We start from the raw sequence: 16,890 nt of genomic DNA on the forward strand, positions 1-16,890 counted from the left end.
CTGGCCTTTTAATAATCCTTCCAATTATCATGCCTGTAGGCGTAATCATACATTTTGTACAAATTTGCAAAACCTGATTCATTAGTCAGAAAGGCAGATGGTATTATGGATCATCTATGCCAACAAAAGGATCCTTTAGAGCTTAACACAAAACTTTTTTTTTTAAGTCTTGAAAACCAAAGCAAAGTGTAACATGCATAGTGGGCATAAAATGGCATGGTACTCCGCAAGCATACACACGGATGCTTTTAATGAGATAACATTAGCGATGGAATGAACATTTCCTTTTCAAGGTTTTGAATAGTCACACTCTCAGAATATCACATTCTGGACCCATCCTTCAGTTCCTTCTCCTTGATTTCTGTTATTTCGGTTTCCTTGATTAGTTCTTTGGCAGCATGTAGCATAACATCCTATGATTATATGATACCCACAGGGAGAGAAAATGTGCATTTCAGCATGTTTCACTCAAAACTGTTCAGGAAGAGCATGTGGTACAGTCTGCACACAGCGATGCCCCCTTGGCATAGATGTGGGGACTGCCAGGAGAAAAGCTACTCCAAATCCCCATGTGCAAAGCAAACAATCCATGCATGCGGAGTTCAGGCACTCTTTCTCAGTGCCTGAATTGGTTTCCAAACATCTTTTGCCTGGCCTGCTGTTCACATCACTCAGATACATCAGCTTGCTCATTTGTTTTCAAACTGAGTTGGGGAGGTTTCATTCCTCACCTTACTGCAACAGAGAAGTCTGAATAGTACAGTGTAAGATGTTTGGCTGCAGTCATGTAAGTCACTCAACACTAGGGAAGGGGTGCTGGGAAATACGATATGGCTGGAAACAGGGAGAGAATGAACATGCAAGAGGAGAGAGAAATGTTCTGCAGTGGTAGTAATTTTTCAGCACCACTAGCTCAGTAGTGATTCTTATCTAACAAGTGCATGGCATTGAGATGTAATTTGCACAGAAAGCCAGGCATTTCCATTGTAAAAATACATGGAACTGGATGTCTGCTTGCTGTCATTTCTAAAACTGAAGTTCTTAATTCTCTTTCCAAGCCTTCCTGGCCCTTCTCATTCATGACATCACAGTGCACCCTGTTGATTATGGACAAGGTATTGGATTTATCTGTGCCATTTTTGCTCCTCAGTCCAACAGCAAGTCATACTATTTGCCCCAGTACAACAAAGATAACATCTTGCCTTCATATGCCCTCAGTTCAAATGCCAGTCAACACTTCCGCCATTTCCTGTTTGACTGCTTCAAATTTTCCTTGGTGGCCCTGCACTGGTGCACCCAACACCCTCAGGACTTTCTCATCCATATTGTTTACGTCATTGTTCAAACACCATCCCTCACTTTAGTCACTGCATTCCTGTTGACTCTTCTGTGCAGTAGAAACCCCACATACCACTTTAAAGACCTTCCCACTTTTGTCTCTTATTTCCAAGACCTCCTATCCTGATCCATCTCTGTCATGACCATAACACTTTCCCTTTCACAGCTTTCACTTCCTCTGTCCAGTTGCAGGTGCTATGATTCTTCTCCCAGAGTGGCACCTTCTGAATGGAGAATAATGGCAGCAACTGGTTCCTTGAATAGCTCTTTCTCCCCCACCCCCACCCTCTAATTGTGCGTGTAGAGGAGGAAGGGCCATCATTTCCACAATTCTTTGTGGATGGAGAAAAAGTGGTATTGCATTTTAAATGCAAAACAAACTGACTTTTTCACTGTTTCTACAATTCTGCTACAAGGCCACTTAGAGGTTAGGTAATGGGAAAGCAGGAAAGGAAATGCCCTGCTTAGATCTTAATTCTGTGTCCAAGCAGGAGCCAATCAAACAGATTAACAGTCATTCAACAGCTGCATGTAGAAAAGCTCAGGGAGGGAGGGAGGGAGGGAAGGATGCTGCCCGGAAGAGAAAGGAGCCACTGGGTGCTCCAAAGAGCTTTCTGTCACATGGGTGCTTCTACTAGCTGCTCACAAATATTCTCTTCTACTTTTCCCCAAGACAGAAATGCTCAAGAATCTTGACAAGGTTAAGTGCCTGTCTGGAAATATTGTACTCTTCCCAGTCCTCAAAAAATAAGCTAAAGTTTTCATCCCATTTCTCTGCTTCTGAACAGGTAGATTAGGGTAGGGCCATTTCAGTCCAGCACTAGGTCTATACATATGGGGCAATATAATGAACAATGAAACATTTTCTACATGGTGTTGATTTTGTTCTTTAACCTAGACTTACCCATGCATTTGATTTCTATGGCACCTAAATGCCACCATGGTGGTTTATACTCATAAAACCAATAAATAAATACATAGATAAATACTATGGTCCCTGACTTTCACTTTCAAGTTGTGTTCTGTGAATGTACCCCCAGAATGAATCTCTGCATTGGACAGTGAAAACAATTATTTTTGAAAAATCCAATTCATGTGCACAGTGGTAGCTGAGGTTAGAAATCAAAAGGAAGCACTGGCCACAAATGTTCTCTTGAGGTTGATTCCAGATGTCCTCCTGATTCCAGAGAAAACTCTAGAGGCATAATGTTGTCCTCCAGAAGGCTGTGACCATCCAAGGAGTGTTGCAAAGTTTTACTGTGAGCAACTGCTAGACTCCCCAGGTGGAGAATTCAGCACTGTAAGGTCACTGAGGACTGTTATCAATCTGATATGACAGACGTCTTTGGAAGAATGAGTGCCAGATGAACATGTAATTCCAGTGATAACAAACAAAGCAATAACGAGGGAGAAGAAGACATTTCCTCCTCCCCGCCTTGCTTCAACCAGCAGAAGCATGAGGAGGAAGGCAGTGAACTTAACCAAAGTGACTGTCAAGCTTGCCCTCATAATGCAATTGTCATGTTAAATGCTAAAAAGAAATGAAATCTGAGCTACTGAAAAACTGACTTTGACATGCCCCACTGTTGACAGACTAATAAAGTCCCTGCTGCGATGTTCTGGAATGACAAATGGCTCACTTTCTTCTCGTTAAAAATACATATTTACTGACATGGTACAAAAATATTAAAAGGCATAGTGGTCAGGTATGTGTGAAAATGCAGCTTTTAAAAATCCTGAATATCAAAACATAAGTAGACTGAATAATTATTGCAATTGCATTATATGCCTTCACAGCAGACCCTGTCTTATTTTGATAGAGAAAACCCAAGGAAAGGTTTTGTGACACCTTCAACATTAGCAGATTTATTTTCCCAAAGTTTTCACTGGGTTTGGGCACAAGGAAAACCCTACATGTTCATCGCTTCAAGATTCTCCTATTGTATATGGGAATGCGATAACTCTGTCTTCATAAATCTGACATTACCTGAATGTTCACCTCTTCCCACACATACAAAGCTGCCTATAAAGAACTTCTGAACAGCTTATGGTAAAAAAACATCTATAATTAAACACTAAAACTAACATTAATAAACCCACACTTGGAGCTGTACAAAGAAGCTATAAAAAACCAAAAGCATGTAAGCTTAAGGAATAAGAGTTTCACTTGGAACTTGACACCAGGCTGACACCAGTGCCGGTGAGCATATTCTACAGCTGGGGTGCCACAACCAAAAATCCCCTGTCTTTAGTAGCCACTCGCTGCCAAACTAGGTCCTTTCAGAAGTCCCAATGGACAAAGGCACAACTAACTTAGGCACAACTAACTTAAGTCCTATTTTAATGGGTGGACTCTACACAGAACAAACACCAGGTACTGCCCATCATGAGCAAAACAAAACAGAGAAAAACCAACTTATTTTAAGGAGAATGCTGGGAACAATAGATGGCAAAAGAAGAAGGGGACAGCAGAGAATGAGGTGGCTAGATGGAGTCACTGAAGCAGTCGGTGTGAGCTTAGGTGGACTCCGGGGGATGGCAGAGGACAGGAAGGCCTGGAGGAATGTGGTCCATGGGGCCGCAATGGGTTGGACACAACTTCACGACTAACAGCAACAACAACAACATTTTAAGGAGTGAACACACTGGTGAGGAGTGATGCTAGTATTCATAGCATTTGAAGATGCTTGCTTGGATTCACATTCCAATTTTAAAATCTGTGGTGTTTGATGTTTGGAGAATGGCATGTGATGTCATTTCAGTGTTTAGTAGCATACAGATCCTGCCAGCATGATAGAAATTTCTGATAGAGAGAAGCCAAAGAAGAAACAGATTTTCAAAAGTGACTGAGTTTATTAAAGCAAAATTTATATCAAATTGTTTTCCAATTTTCAGGGAGCAGTCCAATAATAGAAACACTTTAGAATAGAAGTATGATACTCAGTCTTTTTGCAATAAATCTGAAGATTAAATCCATAGTTACACCTGTTCCTCCATCGCATTCTCATTGCACCTAGTCCCTCCCTGCTTTGCTTCCATACATTTCAAACAAAATAATATACAAGCATAATCTAGGATGTAATCATGTGAAACAGATTGAATGAACTGATGTGTGTGTGTGTGTGTGTGTGTGTGTGTGTGTGTGTGTGTGTGAGAGAGAGAGAGAGAGAGAGAGAGAGAGAGAGAGAGAGAGAGAGAGAGAGAGAGAAGCAGGGGAAGGAAGGGAGAGAGTGGTACTGGAGGAGAGCCTGTTACATGGTTAGAGTGAGTTGAGAAGCAGAATTACACTCCTTTCTTTTCTCATTTTCAGGACAAATAATTTCCCCTTATTTCTACAATTCCCCATTCAGTAAGATGGCTGCCATTTGGACTTTTTTCCCCACCCACACAGATAGAAGTAGGGCTTCCTGCTCCAGGCTGGGTTTCAAAAAAATAATAATAACATATGCTGTATTGATTTTGAATAAAGGGTGATGGGAAAAAACCCAGCAGAGCACAGCTGGCTCAGCAGCAGTTGTCAGGGTGAGAAATTCAAACATTATTCAAGAGAAAAAGTAATAGAAGGATCAAAATAAGTTACATTTTGTGGGGGAATGAGAGATGGCAGAGCTCTTCAGGTAACAGTCTTATTCACTGGAGGTTGGTCTCATTGAACTCCAAAGACTAACTTCAGAGTACACATGAATAGGACTGCTCCACATTGCATATTTCTTTATCTTTCTGTTAGACAGCTTGTTTTAACAGGCTGTCCCATATTTTACTCTCATATTGAGAGCTCACATGGTGCAGTGGTTAAGAACATGGGTCTGGGACTCAGGAGATCTGGGTCTAGTTCCCACTTAGTCATGGAGCCAACTGGGTGACTTTGGGCCAGTCACCAACTCTCAGCCCAACCTCACAGGGTTGCTGTTGTGAAGATAAGACTGAGAGAAGGAGAAACATTATTTTGTAAGCTGTCTTGACTTTCTTGAAAGGAAAAAAGGTAGGATACAGGTGTAATTGACTGATTGATTAATTAATTAATTACTGGTGCATTGATACTGCCTATAGGGCTTAAAGAAGGCCTAGCCTAGTGCATAGGTCCATAGTAATATAAGATGGACTGCATACAAAGCATGGATAGAGATTATATGAATAGCCAAGCCTGTGTGGTGTGGTTAAGAGTGCATGGGACTAGGACACAGGAGATCTGGGTTCCAGTCACCAGTCAGCCACGGAGCTCTTGTAGTACAGGAGGGCTTGCTTGATTCAGCAACAGTGGGCTTCACACTTTTCTAGCTAAAATCCTTGGATCCCAAGGTTAATAGTGGTGTGACCAGTCTGGCCATAGTAAAGTAGGTTCTTAGTTTTCTGCAGATCCTGGGGAAGTGGGCTATCCCAGATGAATCCTGAAGGTAATCTCTCCCTATGCTTCATCTCCTCAGAGTCTGTGGCTTTATTCCGGACAACTGTGACCTCAGGGCTAGTCCATGATTCGTGCAATTGAGAACCCCTACAAAATTCTAGTAATGTGCCATAGGGCCAACAGGAGACTGACAATTTTGCTATCCTATCCTAGAAGACTGATTGATTGACTATATTCATATAGACACTAGCAGAGGGACTGCGGAGTATATGGAAGAAATTCTGCCATGACCAAGCAGGCAAGAAATGGACCTGCATGCTTAGAGCTGCCTTTCTTTAAAGACAGCAAGAGTACCATCTGCACTACATTCATACAATCCCTATTTAAATGGATATTTCACAGCTGACTAAAAGGCATATGTGCTTACAACAATCTAATAGTCTATATATTACAGCTACTAAAACAGTTCATTCAATTAGGCAATTATTGTCTGTCTACTGTCCTATACTTTCTTCTCACAAGAGGCAAGTGTCCCATTATGAAAAGACATTATCATGAAACAGTAGATGAAATGGTATTTGTTCACACAGTTATTTTGCTAAACAAAGTAACAGTTCCTAAGTAACACATATGATTCTTAAATAAAATACTTTATTGCTTGCTACTTGAGAAACTTTTTTTTAGCTTTATTTCATTTTAACAATCAGAACATTCACAGATTTGGCAGGTGCAAGCCCACAAAATGTGGGTTAGATAGATATGTAGCTTCTCTCAAGATAATTAGGCTTCTGTTGCATGGAAACAAAACTTCCTTATCAAAAATATTCCAGTTCAGAAGTGTAATTTTAGCAAGGAAATATAAGCCCGTACTGGTGTTAAAAACTGAAGTATTTTAATCTTTTAAAGTACACTTAGCACAGCAGAAAGTTCAAAATATTGCTACATTTAAGTATTTTGTTTCAATGTGAAGCCCAAATGAATGTTGAAATATCCTGTGGGATGAAGTTTCCATTTATGGAACAGCTTTAATAATCTGCATCTGTGATATTGGAAATTGCCTAACATTTCTTTCTTTTTTTCCTTCCCCCTCACCCCCATAAGGAACAACCCTCTGACAGAAAAAAGCACGCGCTTGTTAAGAGATATTTCTTATATATGCCAGATTTAGCATGCATTGAGTCAAATACTAAGAAATGCAGTAACTTTCATTAAATTTCTCATGGCCAGATGTTTGTACCAGCTGATCTCTTTCAAAATGTAAGGGTGAAGCTACTTCCGGACCACTGCAAGATTACAATATAGAGAAGAGAAATCTGTGGATGGCAGAAAGAACTAATATAACAGAATGAAAAAGCAAGAACAGGGGATTCTGGATTTCATAAAAATATAAACTATGTTGGTAGGGGGTGGCTTTTCAGTTGCACGAAGAGATGCAGATCCACATTTTGAGATCAAAGTGTGTCCAACTTGCATTTACTGCTTAAAACTGGGTAAAAAAGAACTTAAGCTGCACACAAAGGGCATATTTGTGGGCAGAGAAATTGGAAGTAGGTTTTCACCAATGTCACAACAGTATTTCACAATAGAGCACACAACTGGCAGAGGCCGTAGCCCCATGCTTGACAATGTTTATTCTTCAACATTGTGGAACAGTGAAGAGTTTTGGAACTGACCCAATAAGACCAAGCTCAAACCACCTTGAGTGCTATTTTTGGTGGAAAAGCAGGATGGAAATACGGAAGGAAGGCAGGCAGCCAGGCAGGCAGGATGGACGGACAGGCAGACGGGCAGGCGGACAGATGGTTTTACTTTGCTGTGAAGGTCAGTGACTGTACCAGTCACCCTTTTTTAGCCTCAGCCTACAGCATTTGCTTGTTCCAAACGGAAATTGAGTGGGTTTGTGTAATTTACTCTGAAGCCTTTATAGGAATGGGAGGATGCAAGTGTGACAATTTATCAACTACATCTTTTCTTGGACTAATGGGAGAGTTCAGCAGAAGAGTGGGGAGCTGCAGACCAGACAGGAGACAGCCAGGACCACAGACAGGTCCCTGTGAGACAAGAGAGAGGATCAGCCAGAGTTGACTCAGCTCTGTAGAAAGTGGTGTGCCAAGTGCTGCTTTCTTGGAAGGAGGCAGCCTAGCAGTGAAAGAAGCTGCATTCCACTTTGCAGGCAGGTTCTCTGGCAGGCTTGATATATTTCTTGCCACCTTGGATATAGATGGATGGATGGGTGGGTGGATGGATGGCTGGAGGAGAACATTCTAAGTAGGGTAGCAGAGCTACTCCATCTGTGGCCAGGGATGCATCATGTCCTGTACGTCAGTGCCCCACCTGGGGGACACTCAGAAGAAGAGGGGATTTCATCCAGCAGCCCAGCTGCTGCTGCACTGGGCTTCCATCTTAGAGGATGTGGCTTTACCACACTCTTGACACTAAAAAGGCACCTCTCAGGTGCCGTTCTAACTGCCTCTACAACTTTGCTGTCAGTGCTACAGGTTCAGCAAACTGTCTTCTAAGAAGATGCTGAAACAAGCATTCTTTTGCATAAACCCCAGCCTATGCTTGCCACAGGGAGCTCTCCAGGATCATAACAGACCCTGCCTGGGCTGACCTTGGTTTGCAATCTTGTTTGTTGGTTAAGTCTTTGCTAGGCTTACATCGCTAGATCTCTGAATTAAAGACTCTATCAATGCTAGGACCCATCTTATCTTATCTTATCTTATCTTATCTTATCTTATCATCTTATCTTACAGTGCTGCATAGTGGTTAGAGTGGTGTACTGGGAGATCCTAAACCATGAATCTCACTGGGTGATTTTGGGCCAGTCACTGTCTCTTATCCTAACATACCACATAGGGTTGTCGTAAAATGGAGAGGAGAAGAACCTTGTAAGCTGACTTGGCTTCCTTGCAAGACAAAGACATGAATGTGCATATAATAATCATTATAATAATTAATAATATAGCAAAACAGCACAGAGAAAGAAACCTAACAACTGGATTTAAACAGGTTAATGGACATGTGCATATAAGGTTTCCCCTCCTAAGGTGGTTGGGATAACTTCTTTGAGTAGAGAAAATGAAGTTAAAAAAAAATTGAGGAAAACAAAGAGTGCTTCAGACCCACACCCTGGGGAAAATAAAACCAAATGCTGCAGTTTAGGTTTTCAGCAGGCTGTGCAAAAGAATAGTTAGCTATTCCTGGTACTATAGTACTGAATTTTCCCCCTGCATTGAAAGGACAGATTCATAAAAAGAAAGCGTACTTTGGAGGTAGCAAAAATTGAATTGCGGTGATCTTCACTTTTAAACTGTTACTTTGAAACATGCCTCTGTTTCTAATAAAACAAAATTGCATTGCCATGTGAAAGATCAGGCCTGAAATGCTCTAGTTTTGGTCTCATTCCAACACTGCTATCCACAGATTGCTTTCACAATGGAAGACAAAAATACTTTGCTAAACCATAATATGGTTTTTTTTACAGAAGAGAAGTGCCTCATGCAGCATAGTAAATAGGAAACAGCCATTGATTCTAAGAAAACATCGAACAACTCTGTCTAGAAATATATCTATTTAATATCAATATGTGGATGAGTAGTTTTTTCTCACTTATTTCTCGGAAGCTTTTGTTGGTGCCAAGATTGGCCAAGGCAAACATTTCCCAATTAGGAGCTGGAGTCCTCCTGGAGAGGAGACAGTGGGAGCCTAAAACTCAATGGGACATCTTTGCAAAGAAGTGGGGAATGCAAATAGTCATTGCCATTTCATGAGAAAACTTCTCCATCTATCGATTGCTCTTCATAACCTGCTAGCCTTCAGACTGAACAGTCTGCTGGCAGCAACGCCAATGAAGAACATGAGAGTACAAGGAGTGTTCTTTAGACCCAGGGCCTGCTTGTGAGTCATTCTCTTTTTAATAATGGCCAGCCCAAAGCTACCTGGAAGCCCAAAAATCAAGGCATGGAGACAATAACTCTCCTTGATGGTTGTGATTCAGCCACTGGTTATCATGACCCAATATCCATCACTGTGGAATCACGTACATTGGATATTGCCATTTTGGTATCCAATCACCTATTTGAAGAGTTCCTTTAGGACAGGAGTAGGAAGCTCTGTTTTCCTACTGAGAACCACCTTGCCTTAGGAATAATCTTTCTGGGGAACATACTGATGCTGGGCACCATCAAAATCAGTGTGGCTGGAGCCAGAAGTAGAGGTAGGCAAAACCTGAGCAGGCAGGTCTGAAGTGCGGGGAGAGTGAATGTGTGGGTGGAAAGTTTGGATCTGGGATTTCCTGAAAATAGGCCAAAGAGCACATGGAGATTTTAGAAGGCAGGTCCCTCATACCAGCTTTAAGAGCTCTTCACAGTCAGCTTCACTCTTTACCTTCCAGTATAATTTGACACCATCCCAGACTTGCCTATAGCACTGCTTCATCCCTGGACTCCAAATCCTTTAGGAACAAATGAGATGATATCAGTCATAATTGACTGATGTGAGGACTGTTACTTCTGCGTACCGTTTCCTGTTCTTTAGCCAGTTATAGACCCAGGTATGGACCCATGGGAGTGGGAAAAGAGCCAATCCTTTGTCCTTTATTGTGGCTAAGGAACTGCTACGCAATGATGGCTGCAGTCCTATGGATACTTTCTTGGAAGTGCCACTGAACCCAGTGAGTTTGGGTCTAACATACTTAGGATGGTACTGCAGGCTAAATATCTTAACGTTTCATTTCTCACAAAACATCATTCCTGGATTCATATCAAGAATGAATTACTGTTCTGCTGAACAAAGTCTCTGGGCTACCCCATGACTCCATTACGCTTCTTTTTTGTACCAAAGTCATTCATAGTGTGATCTACTTACAGTTATGGCAGGTTGTTCCCATGTAACCAGTTTCACTACAATCACAATAGAATGTTGTCCAGGACTGGGAACATCTTCCTCCGTGTTCACAGTAGTTTGGCAAACACCTGATAGGGGAAAATTCAACAAAAAGGCTATTGTTTTAACCAGTTTACATATGCAGGGAAATATGCCCTATGTCTCTTTAGCTCATATTTCTATAATTCCCAGCCTGAAAGAAAAACATTCAGAAGACTAACTTGTATACTGAATAAAGTGAATTCAGAATGGAAGCCCAAATGGATACCAAAAAGCAGGGGTGGCAGCAGGTTAAGGCTTTGCTTCTCTTCTGTGTCTGGGCAACAGAAATACATGTTTTATTCTGGTCTCAGATAAGGAGGAAAATACCAGATGAAAAGCAACACAATTTATTTCTTCAGCAAGGACTTTTTATATCACCCTTTTCTCATTTATCTGAAATTTAGCTTTCTGGTCTAAATATCTAGCTGTACTTGCTCAAGTGAAAGCACAAACAATTCATATATAAAAAGAGAGGCTTTACAAAAAATATGGACAGTATATTCTATACTCATCCTCTCACTAGTTTTACCACTAAGCTTTGTACCACATGCTTGTAAATTTAAGAAAATCAGGTAAGCAGCATGAATTGCGAAGAATCATCAAAAGAAGCAATGGGTGAATCATCAAAAGAACCAAACTGAGCCTCCCCAGAGATTTCAAGTCAGTCAACACTTATAACTCCATTACTGTCCAAGTTTTACTTTTTGGAAATTAAAACAGAATTTTAAACCCACAGTTAAAGAGTCCCTCTATATAAGGCATTCACTGTGTGCTTATCCATGTCTACTCAAGTTGTGTATTGATTCTATAGACTACATCAAGACCTTACAGCTGTTCTTAAACAACTTTTTCATTTTTTTAACAGCAAGAAACATGCAGTAGTGACCTTATTTTTATAACAAGGCTGTTTATCCTCTCTTGCAGTTTTATTGCAGGATTAAGAGGCTAACAACACTATATGAAGAGTATTTTGTTCCCTGTTCTTCTGCAACATCACCTCTGTGTAGGACTGTGGAATAGCAGGATAGTGTAAATACAGAAGTGTAAAAAGCTTTTTAATTTTTGCCAACTTGGAGGATCATATAACTTTGCTCTTTCTGTTCAAGCCTGTGGGAAGTGAGATCCATTCGCTAGCAAATAAGCAAAACTGGGCCAGGGTCAGTCCAGCCATGAGAAGAAGGGGAAGGTTGGAGGGCAGAGTGAGAAGGGGATCGCTCTGCACTGCTCCGCTTCGCTCTGCTGCACTGTACTGCACACTACCTGCACTGCACACAAGGGGCTGCCTCCCCAGCCGCAGGTGGGGGCCCTTGGGAGGCCTGCCAGCCCTTTCTGCCATGTCATTTGCTACAGTGGGAGCTCTCTAGGGCAGCTGCCTGTGTTCTCCTTTGCCCATCGCACATGGCCAGAACAAACAGTTGCTCTGAACATCCACAGGGTCACAGAACATCCACAGGGTCTTGAAAGAGTCACATGGCTCCCTCCAGGATCAGTGTCGCAGCAGCTATATGGCTTAGGGGAGATGCAGGGAGGGGGGAAGATGCAGGGAGGGAGGGGAAAAGATGCAGGGAGGAAGGGAGGGCTTGCAGGGAAACAATGCAGGTGCTGCACCCCTGTATAGTCTCTCAGCTCAGGCAGTGAGAGACCTAGCCCAGGGCCTGCAGGTGACGGCCACCATTTCTCCTTCAGTGCCCATTATGGACCTTATTTTTCCTTTCTTTTGAACACCCAGATCCTCAACCCATCTAAAGAAGTGCAGCACACAGTAATTAGCATTAATTTGCATTGGCAAACATTTGGCCTCAGCTCCTTTCTTATTTGTTTCCTCACATTCCTGCCAAGTACAATGATAGGGTACTCATTTGAGAGCTGAGTTGTAAAACCTTTGGGCAGCCAAACAGATTAATGTTTGTGCCTGTGGCAGGGGAAAAGTGTCATTTAACACATGAGCAGCAAACACCTGAAGCTTAGGAGACAGCTGCAGCAGCTGTGCCATCTTACCCAGCATGCTGTTTCCATATAGACTATTTCACTGAAATCTCACAGTGGCAAAAGGTCCATGAAAAATTCCTTTCCTTTCCTTTCCTTTCCTTTCATTTCCTTTCCGAAATCACCTTCCCATCCCTCCCCTCTGCACAGCCAGCTTTTTGCTTAAATTTTTTGAAGCATTCTCATAGATACAGTCCATACTCTGAAAGTATATAAGGCAAGATGACAGTCACAAAGATACCTAACCGGGAATAAATGCTAGAACCCAAGACTAGTAATTCAAATGTTGACACTCACTCATTATTAGAGGGTATTTATTTATTTATATCTCACTTTTTTTTCCTTTCAAGGAACTCAAGGCACCTCATATAATTCCACCTTTCCTCACAATCTTATCCTCAAAACAATAACCCTATGAGGTCAGTTGGGTTGCAAGTCTGTGTCTAGCCCCAAATTATTCAGTTACTCCATGGACAACTGGGGACTGGAACCCAGATCTCCTGAGTCCTAGTCCCATGCACCCCCATGCAATTTTAGGGGTCTGAAATGTACTTTTGTTATTTAGAAGGACCCAACAGAATGGCTATAGGAACACTGACTGCCAGAAGGCTCCATTTCTGGGAGTTAACTTGAGAAAAAGGAGAAGCTCAGGATGCAAAAAATGACTTAGAGGAAGCAGAAGGTCTGTTGCTTAGTATATGAACTCTCCTTTTTCTCTGAACCTTTGCAGGGCTAACAGCTCCTATTAAGCCATTGCTTCCAGCTCCTGCTCATTATGAACAGGATCCTTCCAGAGAATTATTTGGAACTAACTATTTCATGATTAATCACTGGAATGTCTAATGAACAACCTGAACTTCTCACCCAATATAGTTCTCCTTCTACAGCAGCTTCCTATTAGTGAACGGGTACAAGAACAAAATTCAAAGCCCTTGCCTCAACCCAAAATATTATCCCTCTTCCCTTTCATGGCGTTATCAGAAAAAGTGACTTTCTGTTGCAGCTCCTTCCCCAGCTTGTTCTGGTTGGATTGCCTAACTTGCAGTGTCCTTGCTCTTGACAAACACTAAACAAACTCTTGCTCGATAATTGTCACAGAAGTAGCTCTCATATCTTTGAGAGGTGCCAGTGCCTCTTTGCAGTTCTACTATGCTTCTTTGTCAGACATACTATAGCAACAATCTGATGGGAAAATCCAAAACCTACAGCACAATTAAGCTTGCACACGCACACACACACACGTGGGTGTGTGGCAACAAAGTTGAATAGGCCTGAATTTCCTATTAATGCACAAGAACAGACTAACTGGCTATCTCAATAAAATAACCTTATTTTCACAGTAAAATAAACTAGATGGAGAAGGTCTTTCTAATTCAGTGGAACTTATGTGGGAGTTCTGTTCTGCATCTCACTGTTGCATTATTGTTATTATTAGAACTCAATGTATCTTATTGTGTTGAAAGCCGCCCCGAGGCTTCGGCAAGGGGCGGCATAGAAATGTAATAATAATAATAATAATAATAATAATAATAATAATAATAATAATAATAATAATAATTTTCACGTGTGTTATCACATTTGACACATCTTTCCTTCTCCAGCCTCTGCTGCATTGCAGCCTGGATGGCTTCCAGGCTTCATCTTAGTCTTGATAGTAGCAGTACCTATCAAGGCAGAACCATGTCCTATTCTGTTTTGAAAAAGGTGGCAATTCAGTGGCAGGCCATAAGAGACAGAAGAAGAGCACCTCCAGCTCAGCCTTGAACTATCCTATTTGGCATCCCGTTTTCTATGGTGGCCAACAGGAAGCACACAAGTAGCCCATGAACGCAACCTCCATTTTACAGTGCTGGTCTCCAGCAACTGGTATCCAGAAGATCAGAAACGGGGTTACAATGAAATGGTATCTTGAAAAGGGTGATGCAGGAGTAGAATTCACCGAATGTTCTCCGGGGAAAGCGTCAAAAGAAAAAAAAAACATTCTTACAAAAATCTAATAAAGTTCAGCTCAAATAATACTGAATAAAATTACTTTGGTAGTTCTTGCTAGTGGGCAAAGGATTAAGTTGGCTTAGATGTAGACTGGAAGCACATTGTTTCTTTGCTTGCACTGAAGTATATTGTCTTGCATTCACACTCACGTCTGAAATTCATTCTTGTCCTTATTTGTAGGTGGTGAAATAGCATGGTAATTTTCTAAATATCACTGGCTCCTTTTTCAAAATCCTCCAACAGTTTGGAGAAGTCAGAAATATATAAACCTCAGATCATTTTTAATAATTCTTCTAAACAAATAAACAATTATTCTAATTATTCTAGATAATTCTAGAATAATCCTAATTCTTCTCAATAATTCTTCTAAAAGAAATTTTAGTTAAGTTGAAGTTTAGAATGGGAGGACTGGCAGCTTGCTGAGGCTCTTCAAGTACAGTCTGCCTCATTTCCAGGTATATTGTTGCTTGACATTTGTTGCTGTCAATATACACTTGAAATGCTTCCTGTTGCAATTGAATGAAGTTTGTGTATATTGTCCCAAAAGAGCATTTTTGAGCCATCATTGCAAACTCAGGAATGGGTGAGCTTTTTCCACAAAATGCAATCAGCATGTGAGCAAGGCAGGTTCTGGCCCCAAACAAGCCAAAATGAAATTGCCATATGGCCCTAGTCCAAGATTCTGCCCCTGTTATCTTTGGCTATACGTTGTGTCACAGGAGACATCTAAGCCACTGTAGTTGATGCTGCCAGTCAGAAGAAACAATTCTGGTCTAGGGGTGCCAGTGATCTGGCTCCTATATGGCTGCTTCATATGCAAAGGTGTCCATCCCTCAACCACCTTCTATGACAACAGATGTCTATGGCAGCTTGTCTGGAAGCATTATTTAATCTAAGTAATTTAGATTAATTACTAAATCTAAATCTTAGCCGCAGATCATAAGAGAATGGCTATGTGAATAGTGGTGATCTCCAAGGATCAAATATTAAACACAGCAAAGAACAAGGGTAGACTGCAAAGTATATCCTGTTTGACAACTTTTTTTCTAGTTCACTGCAGGTTAATTATTTCAGGGCAAAGTCAATATTGAATATTCACTTCTCCATTCTCAGCAAGAGGATTTGATTTCACTATAAAACAAATAAAGTTAAACCACATGGGACATAATTAGAGAGAAAATTCTCTCATTTCTATGACCAGGTTTATTTAAAGAAAAAATTAATAATCTGAACTGTATTTCACAAATGAAATGCCAGTGAAAAGCTGGCATGTGCAAAAACAATTCTGTTTTCATTTTTTCCTAGTCCTTTTTTTTTTTTTTTTTTTCCCACAATTTTTTTTTATTTTTCTTTTGTTTTTTTTTTTTTTTTTTTTTTGCCAGCAATAGCTTCTAATTTCCCTGTGGTCTATTTTCTGTAATCCAACACATGCAAGCAATACAACATCTGAGTGGAGAAAGAGAAGGAAAAAAGTTAAGCCTGAAATTAAATTTCAAAGCAGAAAGCAAGGCAGGCAGGCTGGGAAGAGATTCAAGCAGGCAGTAAGCAGAATTGCAGATTAAAAGTCAGCTCTGATTAGCAGGCACCATATTCAAATTAAACCAATTCTTTGAAAATTTGTTTCTGGAGGCTGTTGCAACTGCAGTGGGAGTGTGGATCCATTGACAGCCAGAACAGATGAAGGAGGGGGGGTGAAGTGGTGTCAGTAAGGAAAGTTGGTTAATAATTGGGGTCAGAGAAAGTTGGGCGTTTAGAAGAAAGGAATTTGGTGGGGTTAAAGAGACAGTTGGTAAGAAAACAGAATGAGCTAAGTCATAGGTGGGAGCACCCAGTGTGAAGTGGTCAGAAGATATGGAGAAGAGTGAATTGAGGTCAGAGACTTCAGCTTAGGTTATTAGAAACTTAAGTATTATTATTTATTAGCTTACAATGTGTTTTGTTTATGTTTATAACCCATAAAGAAATCAATAAAGGTTAAGTGTTTTGGCTACCTGTGCTCTGGGTTGAGTGATTCTAAGAAGGCCTTATCTCAGCCCAAGCACTGGCTTGGATATACTCCATTAAGAACCTAAATGGGGAGTCCCACTGCTCTCGGTAATCAGCTGATGGCGGCAACAAGTTCAGCTGGAGGTTCATGGCCCAGAAGAGCGATTTACCCTGTGACTCCAGGGGCCAGGCGTTGCAGGGGCGCCTAACTATTTCTTGAGCTTTCCATAAAGACATGGTTTTCTGTAAAGAAATTATGAAAGTATAGCTAGTGTGCAGCTTGTTTTTAGATACTTTCACTATAGTGTTCTCCC

The 16,890-nt window shown here is 41.1% G+C and overlaps 1 protein-coding gene across 1 annotated transcript in view; it reads right to left on the reverse strand.

The window, feature by feature from the left end:
• Nucleotides 1-16,890, reverse strand: part of CNTNAP5 (contactin associated protein family member 5) — a 314,549-nt gene that overhangs the window by 156,084 nt on the left and 141,575 nt on the right. The window contains exon 11 of the mRNA XM_044438476.1: nucleotides 10,553-10,659. Coding sequence (XP_044294411.1) covers nucleotides 10,553-10,659 — 107 coding nt within the window. The remainder of the gene's footprint in view (nucleotides 1-10,552; nucleotides 10,660-16,890) is intronic.

Source organism: Varanus komodoensis, unplaced genomic scaffold (assembly GCF_004798865.1).
Source record: "Varanus komodoensis strain SLA01 unplaced genomic scaffold, ASM479886v1 scaffold32, whole genome shotgun sequence".
NCBI lineage: Eukaryota > Metazoa > Chordata > Lepidosauria > Squamata > Varanidae > Varanus > Varanus komodoensis.